The following is a 23,953-nucleotide window of genomic DNA, read 5'->3' as shown; positions in this document are numbered from 1 at the left end:
ATTAGCTATTTTCACAGAGAGTGGGACAGAGGTTTCCACAATTGCTGGTTAAAATACCTATATTCTGAAGAGGGAGCAGCCTGATGATAACAACTCTCCCTCATTCTTTGGCTAATGGGCTACTTTGGTACAACTAGGAACCTCCATTCTCCATCTCTGGAGTAAGCTCAGGGGAGGGCGGGGACGACAGGGGAAATTAACAGCTCAATCATGCGTCTCCTGTGGAGGCTGGCTCTGTTTAGACCAGGGCGGTGGTGAATTACAGAGGCCCAGGCCCTGTCCCACTTCCATAAGCCTGGACTTTTAGTAACTCTCTAGGTTGCTCTTCTGCACACCAAAGTTTGTGTAGGTCATTCCTGACCCCGGGAATCTCTCTCAAAATCAGCTCCACTCTAAATACGTGTGACAATCACTTTCAACTCCTTCAGCCATTTCTTACACCTCTGCTCCAGCCTTACCCACACCCCCACTTCCAGAGATTCTCTGTTGGCGACTCCTGAGCCTTCGGGGGAGCTCTGCGGACAGCCAGACCCCAACAGGTGATCCAGGTTCTGCTTGCTTTTTGGCTTTCTCCAATCCCAGTCTGGGATTCAACTTTCCCAAGTCGGATCCATTACCACACATCCATCTACTTACTGGTTCCAGAATTTTGTTGCTGTTGGCTTCTATTCTCTTTGCCCTTGTGGCATTATGTCTTTCATTTTTTAAATCTCTTTCATGTTATTTTAGAGTGGTTTCAAGAGGGAAATCTGCCATCTTTAATCAGAAGCCTATATCATTTAATTCTTAAATCAAGCTCCATTTCTCAGAGGACACTGAAGCTCAAAGGGGTTGACTAACATGCCTAAATTGCTAATACATGGTGCAACCAGGATTTGTGCCCGGACAGCTGGATTTTGAACCACTCTGCCCTACCACCTCACTATAAAACCAGAAGCTAAAGATTCTTTTTCATTGCAAGAATGTCATAGGTGACAGGTGGGCAAAACTAAAAACAGAGCGACTCTAACTTGGAAATTGGCGGGTGATATTAGATCCCATTAATATAATGGCATTGTTGTATAACACATGAATTAGAAATCACTGATGAATAATAGATTATATCAGCTGTTTCTCTGAGCCTAAAGCCTTTCAGGAGAACTTTTGCATATTTCATTTTAGAACAGCTAAAATGACATCATTTCCAGAACAGTTTGATTTGTTCTGTGCATCTGAAAAAATGAAAATACAGCCAAAGGACTCTCTTAAAGTGTGGACATTTTCAGACAATAGTCATAAGACTGAAAAGAGGCTCATTGTAATCAAAATTGCACTTTGTATGTTGCTACTTCCTGAAATAATCTGGAACTAACGTATCTAAGCAACCCACTTCCTGTTCCTTGAGTTACAAGCCAGCTAAAATCACGACAGACCAGTTTTCTGTTACCAGAGGAAATGGTTCCATTTAATTTCAGAACCCTGTGCTAACACTTTCAGGGGCTTCTGAAATTAGATTTCACTCCTGCCTTGAGCTCAACGGTGTACTGTTTGCAACATTTTGTGAGATATCTCAGTCCATTTTTACTGGTTTTAGCTACCGGCTTTCAGTAATAATGTAACATACACCATCTTCAGCATAAGATTTCTTTGGTATAATAAGAAATGTTATTGGTATTTTATAGATCATAGAAACCGAATCTCGTTTCATTCTTTGGTGCATTTGAGGATTAAAAAAAAGATTACTCCTTGAGGCTGTGATTCCTTTCCTTCTAAACCACCTCCCTCAGATTCTGAAAATAAAGAAGGGTTGCCAGCATTTGCATTTGCATCATAAGGACTTCAGATTTGACGTAGTGCATGCGTGCTCTTGTAAAACTCGCCACTACTTATGTGGGACTGTCGCTTTCTTCACACACAATCTATCCTAGATCTTGGATATATGGTGTAAACAAAAGGGTGTTACTTAAGGGTCTTGGTTTTGTTTCTTCATCTGTCAAATGGAGATATTATTTACCTTGGGACACATGTTTGCTATGAAAATTAAATGGAAAAAAATTGAGGTGAATGAACTATACAGTACAGCACAATATTGATCATCCAAAGTATTAACTTAACTCAAAAGCATAGTTGGGTGGAGGGAGGAAATATCCTGGAAATATATGAGGCTGGAAATCAGGAGACTGAATATGAAGTCACAGCCTTGCCTGGAATAGGTGAGAAGCCTTGGGCAGGTCACTTTCCTTCTTGGTTCCTCAGATGAGTGTTATGTCATCTCCAAAATTTCTCTGATTGTCTGAAGACCTGGGGCTATGCCGGAAAAATAGAGAGGAGAGTGGAGGAAGGAAACTTCCTAAATCCAGAAACAGTAGGCTGAGATTGTTTTCCTCCTTTGACATGAGCATCTCAGACAGGTGATGGTTTGGGCCTTGGCCACTATCTGAGATGCCCCTCGCTTAATGGGCACCAGAGGAGGGAGTGACTTTCAAACCGAGGAATACCTTTCTCTGTAAGCTGACAGCCTGGGTCAGGTGGTGTAAGCAGAAAGAACCAGGAACTTAACTCAGTCTCCAGTAATTGCTCTTTACAGTCTGGAGACAGGTTCTTTCCATAAAGTTTTTAAGCCAAGCAAAGGAGAACCCCTGAGGCTTCCCTCTGGATTATTCCTATTTGCATGTCTCCTCCTGTGCCCCAGATCTCTGACATGTGGGGTCCTCCTGTGCCCCAGATCTCTGGCACATCTCCAATAGAGTTCTTTCACACAGTGTATGAATTAATGTCACAGTTTGGGGTTGGGAAACACGTCCCTCTAGAGAATCTCTAAAATCATCCTCAGGATTCTGTTCTTGCCTTTACTTCATAATTTAAACCTGGAGGCCTGCCAGTCCCTGACATTGTAATAGGAATGCACAAAATTTATCTTCTTTGTATATATCAGGATTAATTTGTTTTCCCAATGCCCCTTCCTCAATTTGCCTACATCTCCTCATTTCTCAGACCCTTTTTTTTTTCCTCTTTCTCATCCAGAAAGATACTTGAACTTGAGGGGAAAAAGAGACTCTTCCAAATCTTATATGTTACCTATGAGATTTACATATAACAATTACCTCTTAAAAGGGAGGGTTATCTGGGAGATAACGCTTACTGCTTACTTTATCCATTTTCATATACTGAGTTTGATATGCACTGTATAACTTTTATTATCCATTAAAGTTCAGTTTTTTTACATTATAATTACATGACTTTCTGATGACCACTAAGTGTTAAAAGATACCTTCTATCTTTTTAAAGTACGTATATGTTCCTTAACGTGAATATTATCTATTTTAATTAATATGATTTTCTTTTCTCCAGAACCTCAAAGAAATAAAATTTCAAATGGCAAGCCTTGTTTGTTGGGTGTATCACACAAGTTTTATGCATGTAAATTTACCCACAAAATTTTTTATAAACACTCTCAAGGACATAAGTCTCCTTTTCCTTTCTAATAAATGTAGGGTCTTTTTAGCATGTTTGGCTTTTCTGGGATGGAGGATCCACTGGATCTTGGGGTCATCCTTTCTGCATCACCTCTTGGGGTGTGGTACCGTCAACATACAGTTTGCAGCTTTGTGGGCTGACTTCCGTGGCTTCCGTGCCTGGGCAGTGCTCGATTCTGGGAGGTGTTCCATCAGTACTCAGGAGGGTAGCACACGGAACATCGGGTTGACCCAGGGAGGTAGTTATTTGGCTGCCACAAAATCAAAGTTTTACTGTATTTTTAAGAACTCTATAATTGAGGGTAAATTTCTGGTTTAATATTTGTTGCAACTTGCACTGTAGGAAAAAGCACTAGTGGGCTCTAGGTGTGACTTTGTGGCCAGCTGGGGCACCTTGATCTTGACCAACAAGTTTCCTGAAGAAATAAATGGCCCCTGGAGTCCTTTCCACTTTGAAATCTCCCTGGCTCTGTACAGTGCGGTGAGAGGCGTGCTGTCCAGGGAGAACTTGCCAGCATGAGGCTACGTGGTTGCAGGTTACCTGAAGGGCTGTGCTTTGATCCCATGAACCTTTTTTCCCATGTGACACATTTATTGCTGCTCCTTGAGCCTTGAGATAACTCTTGGAGGGAATTGCGGGCCGGCCTCTCCTATCAGCTCTGTGCTCTCTGCGTTTCAGATGCCTGGGACAGAGGAGCCCCAAGATGTGTGTGGCCCTGAGGATTCCAAGGGGAACCTGGAAAGTCCCAAACAGGGCAGCAGTAAAATGAAACTCAAGAGTCGTCTTTCAGGTAAGCAGGACTCCACCTGAGCTGGCCTGTCTGAAAATGAGCTTCCAGCCTCACTAGTGGGAAGATAAAGCCATTAACAGGATGAGCTCTTTTTCTTCCTGAAAACCTCACAATTGTTTTTCCTTTAGATGGTGCGTGCCCTAGGCATAACCACTGCATTCATCCTGGCTGCCCACATGAAGATTTTTTTTTTTGAGTCATAATGAAGTGAATGTCAACCTCTCTGTCTCTGTTTAAACTTGAATCTCCTATGTGTTTGGTTCACTTACTCCAATAGGACTTCAGGTGACCTTTTCGCTATGGAAGATTCCTGATGGCCTGTCTTCCCAGCAAACATACCTCTTCCCCCAAACTCTTGGTCCACCAGAACAGGGGGCAAAGAACTATTTATTTAATGTCAAATCTGAATCCCAACTAAGCAGGGGCAAAAAATGGGATGGAGTTGCAACTTATGGGACAAATAGATTTCACATTTCCTGGGCTTATTCTTATAGCAGCTGGCCTGTGTCTTGAGAGAGAAAGTCAATGTTGAAAGCAGAGGGAGAGAAAGTCAATGTTGAAAGCAGAGGCTGTGTGCGGGGACCCATGACGATTTTTGTGGGTCCCAGGCACTTTCACCCTGACAGGCTCTTTCTTTCCTCTATTAAAAAAAATATACTCAAATTGTGTTTTGTGGCTGCATTGGTATAAAGATTCAAGCTAGATTCATTGTTATCTCTTCATTACCATTATGTTCATTGTTTTTCCTTCTGAATTTAAAAGAAACTAAAATTAAAACATTTCTGTGGGCCTCTAAAAGTGATGTGGGCTTTCGGCACTGTGTCTACTGGCCTAACGGAGAAGTCGGCCATGGTGCCGCACCCAGCAAAGATAGCTGGTATAGCAGGAAAAGCAAGCGTTCGGAAGCTTGGCAGAATCAAGTTGACCCCTGAGCTCCCGAGTTACCTTATGACCTTGAGCTGGTTCTTTAATGTCTCTGAACTTCCACTCCCCCACCTGAAGAAAGGCGCTAATAATCCCAACTTTGAAAGGTTGAACAGATTAAAAAAGGAAAGCACAGGAAAAGCAGCTAGTGCAAAGCATGCTGTGTTAACATCCAAAAAAATGTCAATTTCTTCTTCCTGCCACACAAATCAGGGAAAGGGTTGGCATCTATGCCTGCCAACCAAGAGCATCCCCCTCCCGCGCTGCCTGGCTCCCTCCTGAGTTATTCTCAGGTGAGGTGGCAGGTATAGGACTTAAAATACATCAGTTGTTCTGTTTTGTTTTGTTTTTAAAATCTGAGTATCAAAATGAATTACTTTTGTATTTGTAACTCAGAATAATTAGGCAGTATATATCTGAATGAATGTTAGAATGTGAGTTTGTGACAGAAAGCAATATGATGACCAAACGCTGATAAGTCTGAGTAGAGACATTGTGCCGAAGGTCCTCTCATGGAGAGAATGACCAGCTCCCTTTGAGCCCTGAGGAACAACTGGGAGAAATACATTGAAGTCCTGTATGTGTTTGGGCCGGGGAGTCACGGGGCATAGAGGCCATCTTTAGGTCAGCTGTCTTGGCAGAGTTGATGAACACCTTATAAATGGTGCCTAGGGGAGGGCCACAGAGCTCCGGGGAGATATCAGGAACCTTTGAAACCAGTGCAGTCACATTCCTCATTTTATGGATGAGACTGGAGAAATGAAGGGAACAAAGGTCACTCACTTATTGAGTGCCAGCAAAAAAACCTGCCTCCCAGACAGAGTTCTTGTTACCCACCATCCTTCGGCATCCTGAGGATATGGAAGAGGATCCTGTTCCCCTGTCTGGGCTTATAGATACAGATGTCGGGAGGGGGATAGCTGAGGACCTTCCAGGTTCGTGATTCTCTTTTATACTATCAATTTAGAATGAGCAACACATTCAGCTGAGCAGTAAGTCCAGGGCGGGCTACAGTTTGCCACAAATGGATGTCACCATCTCTTCCTGTATCCTTCCCAGACATCCAGAGCAGTAATAAGGAAATACAGAATAGTGGAAGAAACACATGCATAAAGTCAGATAGAACTGTGTTCAGTTCCCAGCTCTGCCACTACTGGCTGTGTGACCTGGGATAAGTGACTGAACTTCTCTGGGTCTCTGTTTCTTCTCATGTAAAATGAGGGTTATAACGTACATTTATTCTGGAAATTACCGTAAGTGCTGTCTAAATGCCAGGTCTTGTTGAAAGACCAAGTTGAGAGAATGAATGTGGCAGTGCCACCCCAGAATGTGGCAGCAGTAGGCCCTCACCATGTAGTAGCCGCCACTGCTATTACCTTGTCGTCATTAATATCACGTTAATCATTGTCATTGTAATCATCCTTGTTCTTTCCTCTTTCCCTCTCAAGAGGGGAAGATGCTTGAATGGGTTCAGACAGGAAATTTCTCGAGAACTTGTAGGCCACAATAAAGCTATGAAGCTACCAAGACTGGAAGTCTCTCTGGGTTGTGGTACTCAAGGAAGGCATCTGGAAGATGCAAGGCGAAGGAGAGCCAGGTCCTTGGCAGGATTCTGCAGAACAGGGGAGGAGGAAAACAGTGTTCTAGACTTGGAGCAAAACACACGAGAAATGTTTAAGGACAGCGGGGGGAAAAAAATTGGTCAGAGCAGTTTTTGGCAACTGTTTTTCCTCCTCAGCTATCAGAGAGATCCCATAATCTGACAGTAACAGTGATTCAATCCAGCAGAGCTTGTCCAGATTAGGGGAGAGGAGACCCTTGGGGTGGGAGGTGACAGTGCAGGCAAAGTTGGGTGGAACTTCGAGTGGTATTTCTCTGCTCCTCGGTTTTGGAAAGGATACAGGCAGAGGACAGATTCCCTCCTTTGAGAATCAGCAGGATAGAGCACTGAATTCACGGGGCAGGCTGGTGGGAGATAAGACTGGAAAAGTAATTTGGAGACACGATCAAGAGGCTTAAGAATTGGATCTTCTAAAGACATTTGAATACGGGAGATTTTAATGTGATCAGCTCCTAATTTGTCTGCCCTGTAAACTTCGATATTTACTTCGTATTTTCTCAAAGTGAGTCATTCTAGTATTCACTTGTCAGTGTGTTATCTACAGACACTACCGTATGTGGTTTCTCTTCTGTCGATGGCAAGTGCCTCCTTGTCAGCTCAAAAGGAATTTTCTTCTAATAAATCTTTTTGAGATGAGTAAGCATGCCAAGATAGATTAATCTGGTCATGAATTATTAACTCATGAATTATTAAGGAGGTTCTATAAAGAGGTTCCAGCCATTTCCACTAAGATTTTTGCCCAGTCTGGCTCCAAAATGACTAAAGTGATTTCATGGAACATTTTTTCTGATATTCTAACCTGAATTTTCTCTACTTTATACCTCCTTTATTGCCAGCAGGATTCCCTCTTAATTCTGGTATTTTTGACTTATCCATGTTAATGCCTTAGATTTGTGATCTTTTTAAATGGAAAATTTTCTTTGATTGCAAAGGAATTTCAGATGTTTGAAAACCTGTCTCACAAAGTTAAGACTTAGCTTTTGAAAAACCAAGCCTTTAGTGATGTCTATTGTAATATAACTGTACAGCACTGTTTTGACTTTTCATCACAATTAAAAATTCATCAATATATTATATTTTTAAAAGAGTACAGAGTCATCTTGTTTTATGCCATGGAAAACTTCCCAATAAATTTGTAGGTAAATTGAAATTTTATGTCATCAAAAGAAACATTACATAGTCTAGGAGAACTTGATATTCCCAAGAATCTGTATGTGTGTATAGCTATGGACACAAACACACATATACATGCATCTGCTAACAGATGTTAGCTCAAAGCCAATCTTCCTCACCAAAAAAAAAAAAAAAAAGCCAATGAATATTTGAAAAGAAGCTTAATCTCATTAGTCATCAGTGAAATGTAAATTTTAAACCACAATGAAGTGCCATTATATATCCACTGGAGTGCCTAAAATTAAAAAGACTGACACTGCCCAGCATGACGAGGATATGAAGAAACTGTCACCACGCATGCACAGCATCAGTAAAGGTGAATGTGTACCTGTAACCCAGCAATTCTGCTAGGTTACGTCCCACAGATATGACGTGTAAAAGAGATAGGTTCAAGAATGTTCGATAACAGTATATTCTAGATCAAGGGTCAAACTACTGCCTGCAGTTGTATTTATATGGACCACAAGCTAGAAATGCTTTCTACATTTTTAGTGGGTTGTAAAAAGTTTTAAAAGAATATGCAACAGAGACCGTTTGTGGCCCACAAAGCCTAAAATATTTACTACCTGGCCTTTACCAAAAAACTTTGCTGACCCTTGTTCTAGGTCTGAAACCAGAACTAACCCAAATGTCCATCAGAAATAGAATGGATAAATAAATTGGGGTGTGTTTGTACCATGAAACAGTATACAGAAAAGGGACGAGCAAGCTATTGGCATGCAATAACATGGTCTAATTTCACAAATAAGTGCTAAGAACAAGGAGCCAGACACAAAGTACATATTATATGCGTTCGTTTACATAAAGTTCAAAAATAGGCAACAGTAATCTATGATGTTAGAAGTCGAGAATAACAGTCATCCTTGGGTAAGGGGTGGTTAGTGGCACAAAAGGGGCTTTTGAGATTCTAGTAATATTCTATTTCTTAGTCTAGGTGTTGGTTATTGGCACATTCACTTTGTGAAATTTCATGGACCTATACACTGATGATTTGTGCGCATTACTGTAAGTCGTTATACTTTAATAAAAAGTTAATTTAAAAAGTCATTACTGTGGCCAGCCTGGTGACGTAGAGGTAAGTTCACATGTTCCACTTCAGCAGCCCAGGGTTCACCAGTTTGGATCCCAGGCGCAGACCTATGCCTTGCTTATCAAGCCATGCTGTGGCGGCGTCCCACATAGAAAATAGAGGAAGATGGGCACAGATGTTAGCTCAGGGCCAATCTACCTCAGCAAAAAGAGGAGGATTGGCAGTGGATGTTATAGCTCAGGGATAATTTTCTTCCCAAAAAAATTAAATAAATAAAAAAGTCATTATTATACATGAAAAAAAGCATCTGGCCTAACAGTGGAACTATGGCAACCACAAAGTGATATTCCTCCTCACCAGAAAACCACCTACTGATAGCATTGTCACTATTGTTTGTTGGCTTATCAACCACGGCTACATCTTACTTGGGTGAAACATATTCATTGCCCCTTATGCAGTCCGCTCACTTCAAAACCAGGCCCTTTCTTCATAGTCTGGCACTAATGGCCTCAACACACACCTAGCTTATGCAGAGCTTGGTGGCAGAACACGGTGAGCTTGGTGCTTTGAAAGTATTGGATGACAGGCCTCCTGAAAACCATGAATGCAGGTGTCAAGTCAATGAGTTTATGCCTATGAATACTCTTAAGATTCTTTTCATTCCATATCAAACCATGTTTTCTTCCCCTCTTTTCTCAAGGGGGTGTACACCGTCTAGAGTCTGTTGAAGAATATAACGAGCTGATGGTGCGAAATGGGGATCCCCGGGCCAGGATGTTGGAGGTCTCCCGAGATGGCCGAAAGCACTCTCTTCCCCAGCTGCTGGACTCCTCAGGGGCAGCACAGGTAGTCCCATGGGGTGGAGCCTCTTGCTTTCTCGTATAGCCATCGTTGCTTGTTACGGATGGAAGAGCATGTTTCCAGCCCAGGGTCTCTAGGCTTTCTTTTATTCTTTCAAAGGCCAGCAAGAGCTTCTGTGTTCTGAAGAACTGCCTGTCGCTGTGGGCCAGGAGTATCTGGGACTAGAGATACAGTACAGAGAGAGAAGTCTATCCAGGGAGGCTAGAAGGCAATCAGCGTAATATTTGAAAATAGAAAAAAAAAAACCCAAATCCGTTGTTGAGTCTCGACATGTTAACCCCCTTCCTACTGTGTGTTTTGGAACTGAGAGCTGCTCTCATCTGCCAGAAGACAATGGCGCCTCACAGTCTGTGGTGAACCACCGTCGCTTGTTTAGTGGACAAGTCATGTGTCAGCATAACAACCGGGTGGGCGGGTTGGTGTTGGGACGTGTGAGAGAGGGAGGGAGTGTGTGAGTGCACCTTTGCCATGCCTCGGATCCTGCCTGTTACATGGCAGTGACTCAAACAGCCTAGGGCAGAAGGGGCTGCAGAGAGGGGTGAAGTGGGTGGTGATATTAATATTCCAGGGCTTGTCCCCATCGGAACTGAGAGCTCCATAACCCTGCACAGGGGTTCCTCCTCAATTACATCATCCTCAACCCACTCAAAACTGGGTAGATGTCTCCTGACCAAGCTAGAGGCAGGCTCAGTCTCTGGGGAACTTGTGAGGTGTTCTTTGAGTCCTGGCACCATCCGCCAAAGGACTAAGGAGGACCCACTGGTATCTTGTCCCGGGGCCTACAATGGAGGGGGAGAGTGTGGCAGCAATGACACCCATACATGCTTGGAGACTTATAGATGGTAGAGTTCTAAAAGACCTGAGTCAGGTCATCTGGGTTGACCTTGACCCTTACTTTTGGGGTGGTATCACTGTTTGACAGATAGGACAACTGAATCTCACAGAGGTTGGATATTTTGCTCCAAGTAATATGCCAGAATCACTGTGAAGAAAGTTTTACCTGACCAGTAAAATAGAAAGTGCTCATGTTTCAGAGGCAGTTGCTATTTTGTGTTGAATCCAGCTTGAGTTGGGGCACCGAGAAAAAGCAGAGCAAAAAGCTTGCATGAGACCTGATTGAAACTCCTCCAGACCCGTGTCTGGAGACAAGTCTGTGGCCTGCTCAGAATGATCCAGTCGGACCAACAGAGTCAGGAGGAGATCAAAAAGTAGGAGAGCCGCATGCCAGGCTGTTTTAGTTAGTGTGGAAGATGAGAGAGAGTTTACTGCCGTCACAGCCAAGGACGGTCTAGCATGGAAGCAGTGATTTCTTAACTGAATAACCGACCCTCTGAGGAAGCCTGACCAGATTTATAACCCAGAAATACCTGTTTCTAACCAGGCTTCCAGGAAGCAGGAAGCACAGTCTGGTGAAGAGGCTTTTTTTCTTGTTCTGTCTGCCTACACTAAAAAGTATTGTCTGGAGTAGAGCTATCCAATAAAGCTTTCAGCAACGATGGAAATGTTTTATATCCATGCTGCCCAGTATGGTAGCCACATGTGTCTGTTGGGCCCATGAAAAGTGGCTAGTGAAACTGAGGAGTACATTTTTTATTTTAATTCATCTTAACTTAAACATAGACAACCACAGGGGCTGGCCCCGTGGCCGAGTGGCTAAGTTCACGTGCTCCACTTTGGTGGCCCAGGGTTTTGCTGGTTCGGATCCTGGGCCCAGACCTGGCGCCACTCATCAAGCCACGCTGGGATGGCATCCCACATAGCACAACCAGAAGGACCTACGACTAGAATATACAACGTTGTACTAGAGGGCTTTGGGGAGAAGAAGGAGGGGAAGAAAGAGATTGGCAATGGATGTTAGCTCAGGTGCCAATCAAAAAAAATATATATAGACAGCCGCGGTGACTAGTGGCTGCTGTATTGGACAGCAGAGGTCTAAAAAGAGCAGTGGGGCCCCTGAAAGTCTTCGAGAAAACAGTGAAGCATGCAGGCCTCTGGTTCCCACTGGCTCCCAAGGGGAGACAGAATGAGGTGCTGCTGGAGTTAGATGATAGAGAAAGAGTTCCCTTACAAGTCCACACGTGAACCTCTGTATTCGAGGGTTGAAAACCTATGGGCTGTGTCTGGCCGTCTCTATGATGATTTCAGTAAAAGGGTAGTAGCCTTGCCAAGCCAACATCATTTTTTTAATGAATCAGAGTCTGGGAGGCCAACATTGCTGGCAGATATTTTATAAAACTCCAAAATATAATTGTTCTAAGCTGCTAGGAATACAAAAGTATCATTAGCAGACATTTCATTTCTACCTTTGAATGTAGAATATACTAATAAAGGATAAAAACTATCTTCTGACATCTCTTTTCTCGTATTAAACATGAAAGCGATATATATATATATATTTTGCTTGTGCTAGAGTATCTGTGCCATTTACAAAATTTATTATTCTAAGAAGACTAGCAAGGAGCAAACAGTAGAAGAGCTTTAGCAATAGATTCACTGACTCTCTTGTTTATGTTATAAATAGTGCACCCTGGTTACACACATGTATATTGTGGGTGATGGACAGGAAAAAGAGATCAAGATTTGAGCTGCTACGTGCCAGGAAAGGAAAGTGTGGCTTATGGGAAAGTATTTTATTTTCCAAATGTGAGGGATTTGAACTGAAGCTGCTGCAGTTTCTCAGCGGGCTGCTTTATATGGAATAACAGCTATCTGGGTTTGCGGTCTGGGTTTTAGAAGAAACAAGGGCTTGCTAAGTTTTTGAGTGAGTGAATTAAGCTTAAAATGGCAAGACACTTTCTGACCATGATTGTGAAGTTGGGATGAGGGCAGAGGGTTACTTCCAAGAGAACCCGACCACAGGGTGGTCATCCTACATCTCTGAGCCCTCTTGGTTTCTGGTTCCTGACTCCATTGCAGAAGGTGAGAAGTAGGCTCTGTGAAGGACAGTCGAGGAAAGAGCAACACCAGGTGTTTGCGGCCTCCAAGCAGTAAGGGCTATTCTTCCAATCTTCTTTATAATCTTTCTTTAAGCCACTGGACCAGAGATGGACCAGAGAGAAATAGCGGTCTAACCCAAAAGACAACTGAAGTTTTCAAAAATCTGAATAGATTTTCAGGCCACAGAAGGATAAATGAGACTCTCTCTGACCTTGCCATGTGCTGACTTTTAGGAATACCACATTGTAAAGAAGTCCACCCGCTCCCTGAGCGCTACTCAGGTGGAATCTCCTTGGAGACTCATTCGGCCATCGGTCATCTCTATCATTGGGCTGTACAAAGAAAAAGGCAAGGTGAGCTCTTTTCTGTGCACTATTTTGCTCTCCAGGTAAAGGTTGGCCCGTGTTTTTTAAATAGTTACTTTTCACTATTGTTGTTTTTACATGAAAGAGAAAGTAAAAGGGATAAAGAGGAAGAGATTAAGTGGCCTTTGTTATGGATCTGAGTGGATTCCTGGCATCCTTTCCTGTGCGCCTCTGAGCGAGATGGTCACACCCTTTTTGGCCTTATGATGTAAGGTGTCACCTCCGGGTGGCTAGGACACAATAAGGGTAGAGTAAATGCCCCAACTTTTACCACTATTGAGAGAAAATCAGACTCTGCAGCTTCAGGGACTACTCCCAGTTATTCTTTGGAATGAATTTTATGGCATTGTCATATCATAAAGGGAATAATACAAATAACTTGATATTACACAAATATCAAAATATCCATTTTGATATAAAATGGAAAGACTGAAACGAAAGAATAAAACAAATATGGCAGCTGCACAGTGTGACATGGTTCTCATGAGCTATTGTTGATCCATGTGAAATTGCCGTTTTTGGAGATCAAAGATTGTCAAACATTGGCAGTTTCGTATGTTCAACCTAAAACTTTTCCCTTTAATGTAAAGCATAGCTAGCACAACGCTAATAGATCTGAGGAGGGAAGTGGAGAAGGGAGTACAAACTTGAATTTACAGCTAGTTAGCTTAACTCTGAGCCTGGTTGGGAGGGACACCTCAGTTAAATACTACAATGGGAAGGATGCCCTCAGTTAAATACTGCAATGACAACCTGCACCCCCGTTTGCTTTGGATGTAGGGCCTTGGCTTTAGCATTGCTGGAGGTCGAGACTGCATTCGAGGACAGATGGGGATTTTTGTCAAGACCATTTTCCCAAATGGATCAGCTGCAGAGGACGGAAGACTTAAGGAAGGTAGGGGAAAGCCTCTTGGTGGTCCTCAGTGGACCTGAGCTTTGATTCCATGAAGATGTGTCCCCTTGCAAGACGGGAAGTGAATGGCACAGCAGCTAAGGCCATGGGCCTGGGAGTCGAGGAGACCTGGGCTGAATCCAACACTTAGCGCATCAGACCTTGGACAATTGATATAACCTGAGCTTCACTCTCTTCGGTTGAAACTTGCAATATTAGTACTTACCTTGAAGAGCTTGTGAGGATTAAATGAGATGATATGTGGAAAGTGGCTTGATATTTTTATTTGGGTCTTTAAATTCTACCTTGTCCCCTTGGTCGTTGATCATGTTCCTTTGCCTTGAAGATTCCTGAGAATTTACAGTCCATTCTTGCTCAGGGCTGGAGTACATAAACATCTTTTATGTTCTCCATAGCACCCGCCATTTTGCCATGCATAAACATACCAGACAAGTGCTGTTTTTCCTCCCAGCTTTATTAAGATATAGTTGATATATAACATTGTGTAAGTTTAAAGTGTACGTGATGATTTGATACACGCATATATTGCGAAATGATTTCCAGAATAAGGTTAGTTAACACCTCCATCACGTCACATAATTTTTGTGTGTGTGTTGAGAACGTTTAAGATCTACTCTTAGCAATTTTCAAGTACATAACACAGTATTGTTAACTACAGTCACCACTAAGAGAACTTATTCATGAATCCTGATTTTTCTACTCCCTTATTAATATACTGACTTCATGAAATGATTAAGTCAGAATATTTCTAGTTACCTTCAGAAAAGTTATGACTGTTCAGTTCAGTTGACCCAAACTATAGGTACTGTTATGTTATTGTGGCTTTTTTTTTTTTAACTGATAAGAATGAATTGGAGTCTCCTTCTTTTTGGCAGAGCGACCCTAGAAGCCTGTATGCTAATGATAAGACGTGACCAGGCTTAATATTTTGATGGCAGAATATTTATTTCTTTCTCTTAGAGGAAGGGTTAACTCCCAGGTGGTGTTTGTGTCTAGTTTCAGAACAATGTAAAATTCTAGCAGAACATTTTTATAATGGCTATGCCATGTGTTCACTTGATTGAAAGTCATCCTGCAATACTGGTAGAATGGAGCAAAATGGAAAAAAAAAAAATCAATAGTTAGGGAAGGTTAATAGCACTTGATTCTCCTAAATACTGTTTTTTCGTATGTGTTCATTTACAATAAATGTAAGTCATTGGAATGAATTTTCAACCTGTTGAATGATCTGTCTTTTAGAAATCTTATATAAAGATTTTTTAAGAGCATGAGCAATCGTTTTAATGTTTCTATCCTTTTCCCATATGGAAACAAGCCAAAAACCTCACCTAGTTGAGGAATTGGTTGTGCCAGGTTATTTTTAAATAGATTATTTCACTTATTTTACAACTTCTGTAACTGGATGAAAGAGAAGGAAGCTAACAAATGCATGGGGGACTGCTACATTTTTGAACTCACCTACAGGATTCCTGTAATCAAACACACAGTGTGCTCCTGGCATTGACTGTCCATGATTGGTGACAATGTCTCTTCTTATGCTGCTTTGCACTTTGTCGTAGGTGAGGGAAGTCTCTCTTCTGTCCTGCACTGCTGTGCAAGGTTCATCTGTTCTTCTCTCTGGGGCCCCTTTGTAGTGTATTTGATGAACTGTTATACCAAAAACCAGACCATGTCACAAGAGTACAAACCAGAAACAAGCTCTGATAAGTCAATAGGATGTCCAAGTTCTTTTATATTCCCAGCAGACACTATCAATAGCTTGAAAATTGACCTGACAATGTCGTCTTGGGGTGAAGATGAGTCCAGGATAGTTTGAGAGAGAGAGTACAATTTGACATTAGCCTAGAGTAATCTCTTAGATAGAAGTATATAGTAACTTGCCGGCTTAATGACTGAGAACCTGGAACAGCACCAATAAGACCAGGCATCTAGACCGTTTCTGGAGAAGAGGTTGCCATTCTTAAATAACATCTCAGAAGTTGTTTGTCTTTATTATTGAAACCATTTTCCACAGACTGTGATGATTCTCCAGACGTGTCCTTTTGCAGGTATCAGAGTGGCTTCTCACATGTTCTGTGTGTTCATGCCTCATTGCCAGTAGGTTTAAGCTTTTGAACAAAGATTACAAAGACAGACTTGAGACCCAGTTTTTGCAGTTTGATCTCTAAACATAGGACATCTGTTATCAGACTTGGCAATGGCTAAAGAATAAGATCTTGATGCTTCTCATAGTTGTTTAAAGATGGAAATACAGAATTACTGCAAAAGAATATGCATTGTCATTAATTGTCCCATTTTGTGACATTCTTGGAAGCTAAGTTAATGAAAGAGAGTTGGAACAATAAAATTCATTTTATAGAGTTGTAAATCAGGGACCATATGGTATACTATTCTAGTACTGACTGAGTGGTTAGATTCCAGTAAATTAAAGCTTGATGTTAATGTAATTCTCATATTTGGTCACTAGGGGATGAAATCCTAGATGTAAATGGAATACCAATAAAGGGCTTGACGTTTCAAGAAGCCATTCATACCTTTAAGGTAACGGCATTCTTACTGATCTCCTTTATCTTTGTTTTTCTTCCTTTATTTCCTTCTGGTTTGGGTTTGGTGATTTCTTTTTTCACTCTTTGACATAGGGGCAGACTGAATGTTTTAGCCCTCCTTTTTTCTTGTTTTCTCAGCAAATCCGGAGTGGATTATTTGTCTTAACAGTACGCACAAAGTTACTGAGCCCAAGCCTCACGCCCTGCTCCACACCGACACACATGAGCAGATCCAGCTCCCCAAACTTCAATGCCAGTGGAGGAACCTGTGCAGGAGGCTCTGATGAAGGCAGTGCTTCATCCCTGGGTCGGAAGGCCCCTGGGCCCAAGGACAGAATTGTCATGGAAGTAACACTCAACAAAGGTGAGACCAGCTATTCGTTCACTTTCATTACATTCTATCAAATAACAATTTGTAATCTGTTCTTACGTTAATTTTTTGTATTCTTTTGTGAATTCTTCCTTTGGAACAATCTGCTACCAACAACATAGGGTATTCTCTAAATGGACAGTGGGATCAAAAGGAGAGTTTTTAGTCATTTTCGTAAAGTGAGGGGAAGTTACCAGTAGCACAAAGTCTTTTAAGCTCTCCCCAGATGAATCAGTGTGTGTCAGACTCATGTTAGAAAAAAAAATCACTGACTAGCTTAATTCTAGGGCTGATAAAAAATTTTAAAGAACAAAAGATTATAGTTAAGAATACAGTTAACACCAGTAACTAAAAGTCATGAGTGATCGCTACATCTTACTGCTTTTCATCTTTGTTTTTTTTTGCCCCTGCTCACCTACTGTGGAAATATGATGAGCAATTAAATAACCAAAAGATTAGTTGCTAAAAAGAGAGGTGAAAGGAAACCTAGAAGTTGTGTATCCAGAATAAAAAATATTACTTTGACTCTGCATATTTCCAAAGCCAGATCTGAGGAGGCTGTTTAAGCAGAGAGTAGATCATGGAACAATTGACATCCATAGTTAGCCCCTGGTTCTGCCATGGACTCATTTCATTAACAGAGTATGGCCAGGTTGACAAAGAAAAGCAAGATTTACATTCTGAGTCTGGTCAAAAAATAAATGGTTATTGGTCTAAATATACCTTAATGTAGTTCCAAGTCACTTAACCTTTTCTTTTTTTGATTTTGTTTTCTTGGAATGATGCCTCTCACAGAGCCAAGAGTTGGATTAGGCATTGGTGCCTGCTGCCTGGCTCTAGAAAACAGCCCGCCGGGCATCTACATTCACAGTCTTGCCCCCGGATCAGTGGCCAAGATGGAGAGCAATCTGAGGTTTGTTGTAAACCTGATAGTATGGGGTCTGCATGTTCGTGAATATGTGAATACATGCACATGTAAGATCTCTGTCCTGTTACATTCCTTTGTGGGATTCTAAATCTCTGTATTATTGGCAGTATTATAGCCAGGATTACAATTAATAGCATTTCTAAGATAAAGAGCTAATATAAATGAAATTTGGTTGAATTAGAGAACTCTGGATCATGGCTTTCCCTATCTTGTTCTATTTGGACTCAGAAGCTCAGTTTCAGAAACTTGACAAAATCCAGCTCTATACCAATATCTATGAGGATCTAAATATTTTCTTTCAGTTTTTATTCATTTATGTGAAATTCGTTTGAGGTACTGGGAACTGTTCATAATGGTTTGGAATCACTGGATACAAGAGAGTCCTACAATCTTGCCCTTGAATAAATAATAAGGGGATAAAAGGAGACTTTTATTATTAAATATAATCTCTTGAACCTTTTCTGTTGTTCCATTCCTATTCGAGTGGTGATGTCTACATGCTTATTGTCTGAAATCACTGCGTGTCTGATTTCTCAGTCCAGCTAGTTGGGCTGTAGCATGGGTATCCTGTTTGTACAAGAGCTGTCTAGATGTTCTGTCATGCAGTAATTGCAGTGGGTCCGTGCCCACCTAAATTTCACAGGAATGTACACGTATTGCACAAATCGCTCTGTGCAAACAGTATCACCTTTCTCCTCTATAAGCTTCTAAGTCCTTGAGGAGTTGAGGAATTGTCAAAAGGACATTCCTTGAGGTTGCCATTTTGGGGCCCTGTTAATAGATTATATTATGTTTTTAGTTAATCATCAGAGTGAATTTCCATGCGAAAAAAAATTTAGCAAATCATCCAAAGTACATTAAAGAAAATATACTTTTAGAACCCAAGGAAAAAAATCCTTTAATGACATCCCAAGATGATGTTTCTTTCTTGAATGGTTCCATATGTCTGGAGACTGCCAAATGAACATTCTTCAAACCCCACATAAAGAGTCTTTGTTCTCTCATACTGAGTTCTCTCCCTATAATTTCGAGTCAAAATGGGCATCTTGTCCCCAATTTCTCATTTGTTCAAATTTGAAACGTTTTTACAAATTCTTGGGTAACCTTTGAGCTTCAGATATTTCCTCCTTAAATTATATTACAATAATCATTTCAAGATGGTAGGAAAAAAGAAACTGATGGTGGTCGAGGGGCTATCACGTGATGATCAAGTGGTAGACAGACCTGAGTTCAACAGTGGGTGACATCTGGGTGACCTCTCTGAACCTGTAGCCTTATCTACATAATGAGAATAATAATATCTATTCAAAGCATTGTTATGTAGATTGCTTTGTATAGTGCCTGGCATACACTATGTGCTCAAGAAGGGGTTCTTATTATCATTTTACTTAACTTTGCTACTTCTGAAAATGCATGTAGATATGCATAATAGCCTTTGCCAATTTAAAATCGAATGTGTTCGTGTGAATGTGTTGCTTTTTTACACATATGCAAAGATGAAAGGATGTCAATTCCCTCTTTAAAGTATTCAGAAAAGATTTCATATTATAAACGTCTTCCAGAAGGAAATCTTGTAAAAAGCTAACAGTTACCACAGAGTGTTGATTGTGTTGCCCTCCGCAGCCGCGGAGATCAAATCCTGGAAGTGAACTCAGTCAACGTTCGCCATGCTGCTTTAAGCAAAGTCCATGCCATCCTGAGCAAATGCCCCCCAGGACCCGTTCGCCTTGTCATCGGCCGGCATCCTAATCCAAAGGTGAAGTATTTCATACAGTTCTGAGTATAGGAATACCGCTTGGCTATTTGCCCAGTAGCAGTGACACACACTGTATTTCTATGACAATGCATACTCTTTGGTGACAGTTCACCCAGCTGGGGATGGGAATCAGCCTGTGGCCAAGGTAACTGATACACATGGGAAAGGAATTGTTGATCTGGACTTCTTTGTCTTCAAACTCTTAGAAAAGTCTACTAGAGAATTTTGACAATATTATTGGTGAATTTAAAATTTGGTGAAATGTAGGAGTGCTGGGTTTTGAGGAACCCCCAGCTAGCTGTTTAATCGCTAGTTAAGATATGGATTTCTGCATCAAGAAAATCTGAGAACATTGGACTAAGTGATCTGTCCAGGCCATCCGTGACCTGAACAGAGTATTTCTGTAATTAAGGCTTAAGAGCCCACGAATTCTTTTTCAGCATTGATGTCACACTGTTGACCCACACTAAACTTGCAGATAATTTCAGACCCTGTATCATTGGCCTCCCCTTTTACTTGGTTATCTCTCTTCTGTACTTGTGCATTCCTTTTAATTTTTTAGGCTAACCACAGGATACTTAAGCAAATTCAACTCACCTCACTTTGAGCATTATTTTTGTTGTTTTGAGTACTCGATGTAAAAATATTTTTAAATTAGCTTGTCTGTAATATTGTACTCCAGTTGTGTTTTACAAAATTTAACTTTTTCCTTTTAACAATTCAAAATGCTCATTAAATATATTAACTCTTCCCATGCCTGTCATATGGCCACTCCCTTTGTATTATTTGTAGTGCTATTTGGTTATATCCTAAATGGCCCCAGGCTGCTGTGCTTGATGGACTTGTGTGCCATTTTCAGAATAAGACGCCTGTGCCTGGAGACCTTGTGGGTCTTCCCATGTGCCACGTCTGAGATTTCTTTAGTGTATTAACTTTATGGGATCATCTTTAGTGTCTTGGTGGTGTTCGTTTGCTGTATTCTCCTCAATACAAATAAGAGCTGTGGAGCTGTGACTCCATATCTTGATCTGGGAAGGTGATGTCAACCACAGTGCTTAGGCAAAGGTTGCCATTAGACTGATTCAAAGTCAACTCCACTCTTTTCCAGATTGTTTTCTCTTACCTATGTGCATTCTCAAAAATGCCATACATAAAATAGCATTAATATAACATCAAGTCCAACTTCTGCCTTTTTTCATTTTTTTCTACTTGTTACTTCCCATTTTTCTCCTTTCTATCCAGTAGTCCTGACCTTTTCCCTTAGAATCCATTCTACTTTGGTCCCCTGCTCTTCCCATGACTCTCTTTGGGTCACTTTAACACTGTGTGCCTCACAGACACAGCTACAGCGTTCTCAGCTCCTTCCTCCAGGATCCTCTCTTAGATTCTACCACCCACATGGCCACACCTCCTTTTACCTTAACAAGCAGTCCAGGAAGCCGTGGCTGACCTAGCACAGTCCTCGGCAACGTTATAGAAAATTATGTTCTCAGTGGTTTGCAGGCATTGGCTTCAAGGCGTGTCTGACATCAAAATCCATTCCAACATAGCACAGGTCATGATTTGTTCGGAGGTCTGCTTCATCTCAGCCCAAAAGCATCTGCCTAATTTGCCAATACAATCAATATCAAAACTGCATTTCAGTGCAAAGCACAATAATCCTGATAGGCTGGTGGTCTGTGATCCTGTTGGACGCACAGTTTGATTCATGTCTAGCCACAGTAAAATGGTCGTCATGGTGGTGTTGGGGAGAGGTCCAGCAAAACCAAATTTCAGTGTTTGTCTGACTGGATTTCACGTTTCTTCCTAGGTAAACATGGTGTTCTTAGTTGTAACATCATACTGTATTTTTCTTTTGGTCAAGATTCCATTTTATGTTTAATGTATTTTTGTACCTCTTATCCCAGCATTTCATGCCAATAGCACATTTTGATACTGAATGTATGTGCTTCCTTAGTTTTCATGTTGTTCCAAGAGAAATACCACAAGGATTTTCTTTTCTTCTGTTTCTCATAATGACTGGGGCAGTGGCTGCCCGATTGGGATATTCAAACCCTCCAGGTCTAGACAAGCTCAGATTTGGACCTGCTCGGGTAGCAGCTTCTAGCTTGTTAGGTAGAAGAAAGTAATAGAGGTTCATTTTTAATTGGTACTGGGGCTTTCAGTGTGATTAGAATTAGCCAGGAAATCTTTCACTTGTTTCAAATCCCAGCCATTTTTCTCCTACTCAGAAAAACAATAGCAATTATTGAAAGTCTAATATCAAGAAAAACTTGCAACCACTATTTAAGCTGATATTTTCCCAGGCTCATTTGTACAAAATTACTCTTTGCTTTATGAAGGGGTGTGTGTGTGTGTGTGTGTGTGTGTGAGTGTGTATACCTGTGTGCATGTATGTGTACATATTTTATTTCCTATGAAGCCTACTACAAAGTATTACATAAAGGCCATGATGTGATTGTGATTTATCTGTGAGGTTAAAATGTAATGCTGAATCCTGTATAAAAATATTTATTTACCTATTAAGGCAAATTTATCCTAAATAAATAAATAAAAACTATCCAAATACTGTTTATGCTACATGTTATAGTACACAAAATTACCATTCTGAGCTTAAAATATTCTTACCTTTAAAAAAGAAACTCCAGGGGCCAGCCCCGTGGCGTAGTGGTTAAGTTCGCACCCTCCGCTTTGGCAGCCAGGGGTTTCGCTGGTTCGGATCCTGGACATGGACCTACACACTGTTCATCAGGCTACGCTGTGGTGGCATCCCACATAGAAGAACTAGAATGACTTGCAGCTAGGATATACAACTACATACTGGGGCTTCGGGGAAAAAAAAAAGGGGGAAGATTGGCAACAGATGTTAGAGCTAATCTTCCTCAAACACACACAAAAAGAAACTCAATACAAGTTATGTCTTTTAAAATATCTCATAGTTCAGCATTTATCAGGCTTTTAAAAAGTCTTCCCATGAATAATGACAGTTATGGATAACAACTGATGGGGGAAAAAAACCATGAATTTACCATGATAACAATAAATATAGAAGGAAAAGAAGAGTTATGAAATCACTGTTTTGAAAACTTCATCATAAAAATTGATTGGGGCAAGAATGATCAGTGATGCTAAAACCATTGAGTGGAAATATATTGGGGAGGAGGATATTGATGTAGTCTCAAGCTATCTCCTCATTACTCATTAATAACAAAAGAAAAAATCCAGTGAAGAAATCTGGTGAACCCCACCCTAATGGAGTGGTCACAGTTATCTCCAGTTATGAAACACACTGACCCTGAGGGCCCCTGTGATATACCGAGAAGGAAACAATTTTTGTAGTTTTTCGGCCCAGAAATGCGTGATCTAAATCTAAGCATGAAGAGACTATCAGACAAATCCTAATTGAGGGTTTGGATTGGCATGCTTTCTTCTAAAATGTCAGTATCATGAAAGACAAAGGCTCAGAATTGTTTTGGATTAAAAGAGGACAACTAAAGACACAGGGCAACTAGATCCAGAATTGAATTCTGGATTGCCCAAGAAATTTTTCTATAAAGCATTCCTATGCAGAGAAGTTGGTCAGTGACAGTCCGCTAGAGGTCCACAGCAAGATGAGGAGCTGGTACCAGAATGTAAATCAGTTACATTACTATGCCCACCGTCTAGTTGAGTTGACATTTTTCCCTAGGAAGACACTGTTGATGAAAGAAGCTGAGGGTTGATTTGCATTCTCAAGGAAAATCCTTATCTTATCTCAGGCTGGCGTCAGACTTTCTGTGAAGTACTTCAGTCTACAGACACACTTTGTGTAGCATTTCTGAAGGATAGGCTTAGGACAATTGGCTCAATTAGAATATGAAATGTATACTAGACAGTTGTTTTTATCAATGTTGTATTTCCTGAATAATAGTACCAAGGTTATTTAAGAGAATGTCCTCATTTTTAAGAGATACATACTAAAATATTTACACGTGATGAGTCATGATGTCTGCAACTAACTACCAAATGGTTTAGTAAAAATTTATAGCAGTGCGTGTGTGTGTGTGTGTGTGTGTAAAGACGGAGCATGTGTGTAAACAGGGCAGAATGTTAAAAAATAGTGAATCTAGAGGAAGAGTATACTATTCATGTGCTACTCTTGCAAGTTTTATATAGGTTTGAAATTATTTAAATAAAGTTTAGGAAAAAAGAATGAGAAGTGAGTGTTCTAGAGAGCGGCAGATGTCAGCGGTGTTGTTGGTAACCACAGCACCTGAATGCTTTGCTGAATGATCTTGGGAATC

The 23,953-nt window shown here is 41.0% G+C and overlaps 1 protein-coding gene across 10 annotated transcripts in view; it reads left to right on the top strand.

The window, feature by feature from the left end:
• PDZD2 (PDZ domain containing 2) overlaps positions 1-23,953 on the top strand; it is a 346,831-nt gene that overhangs the window by 291,677 nt on the left and 31,201 nt on the right. For all 10 annotated transcript variants that reach the window (XM_046671791.1, XM_046671790.1, XM_046671789.1 and 7 more), the window contains 8 exons: positions 4,135-4,246; positions 9,695-9,840; positions 13,026-13,145; positions 13,938-14,052; positions 16,538-16,611; positions 16,755-16,980; positions 17,782-17,899; positions 19,538-19,670. In XM_046671791.1, the coding sequence (XP_046527747.1) occupies positions 4,135-4,246; positions 9,695-9,840; positions 13,026-13,145; positions 13,938-14,052; positions 16,538-16,611; positions 16,755-16,980; positions 17,782-17,899; positions 19,538-19,670 (1,044 nt within the window). The remainder of the gene's footprint in view (positions 1-4,134; positions 4,247-9,694; positions 9,841-13,025; positions 13,146-13,937; positions 14,053-16,537; positions 16,612-16,754; positions 16,981-17,781; positions 17,900-19,537; positions 19,671-23,953) is intronic.

This window comes from Equus quagga, chromosome 9, assembly GCF_021613505.1.
Source record: "Equus quagga isolate Etosha38 chromosome 9, UCLA_HA_Equagga_1.0, whole genome shotgun sequence".
NCBI classification, from domain to species: domain Eukaryota; kingdom Metazoa; phylum Chordata; class Mammalia; order Perissodactyla; family Equidae; genus Equus; species Equus quagga.
This window is presented reverse-complemented; position numbering and strand designations above follow the sequence as displayed.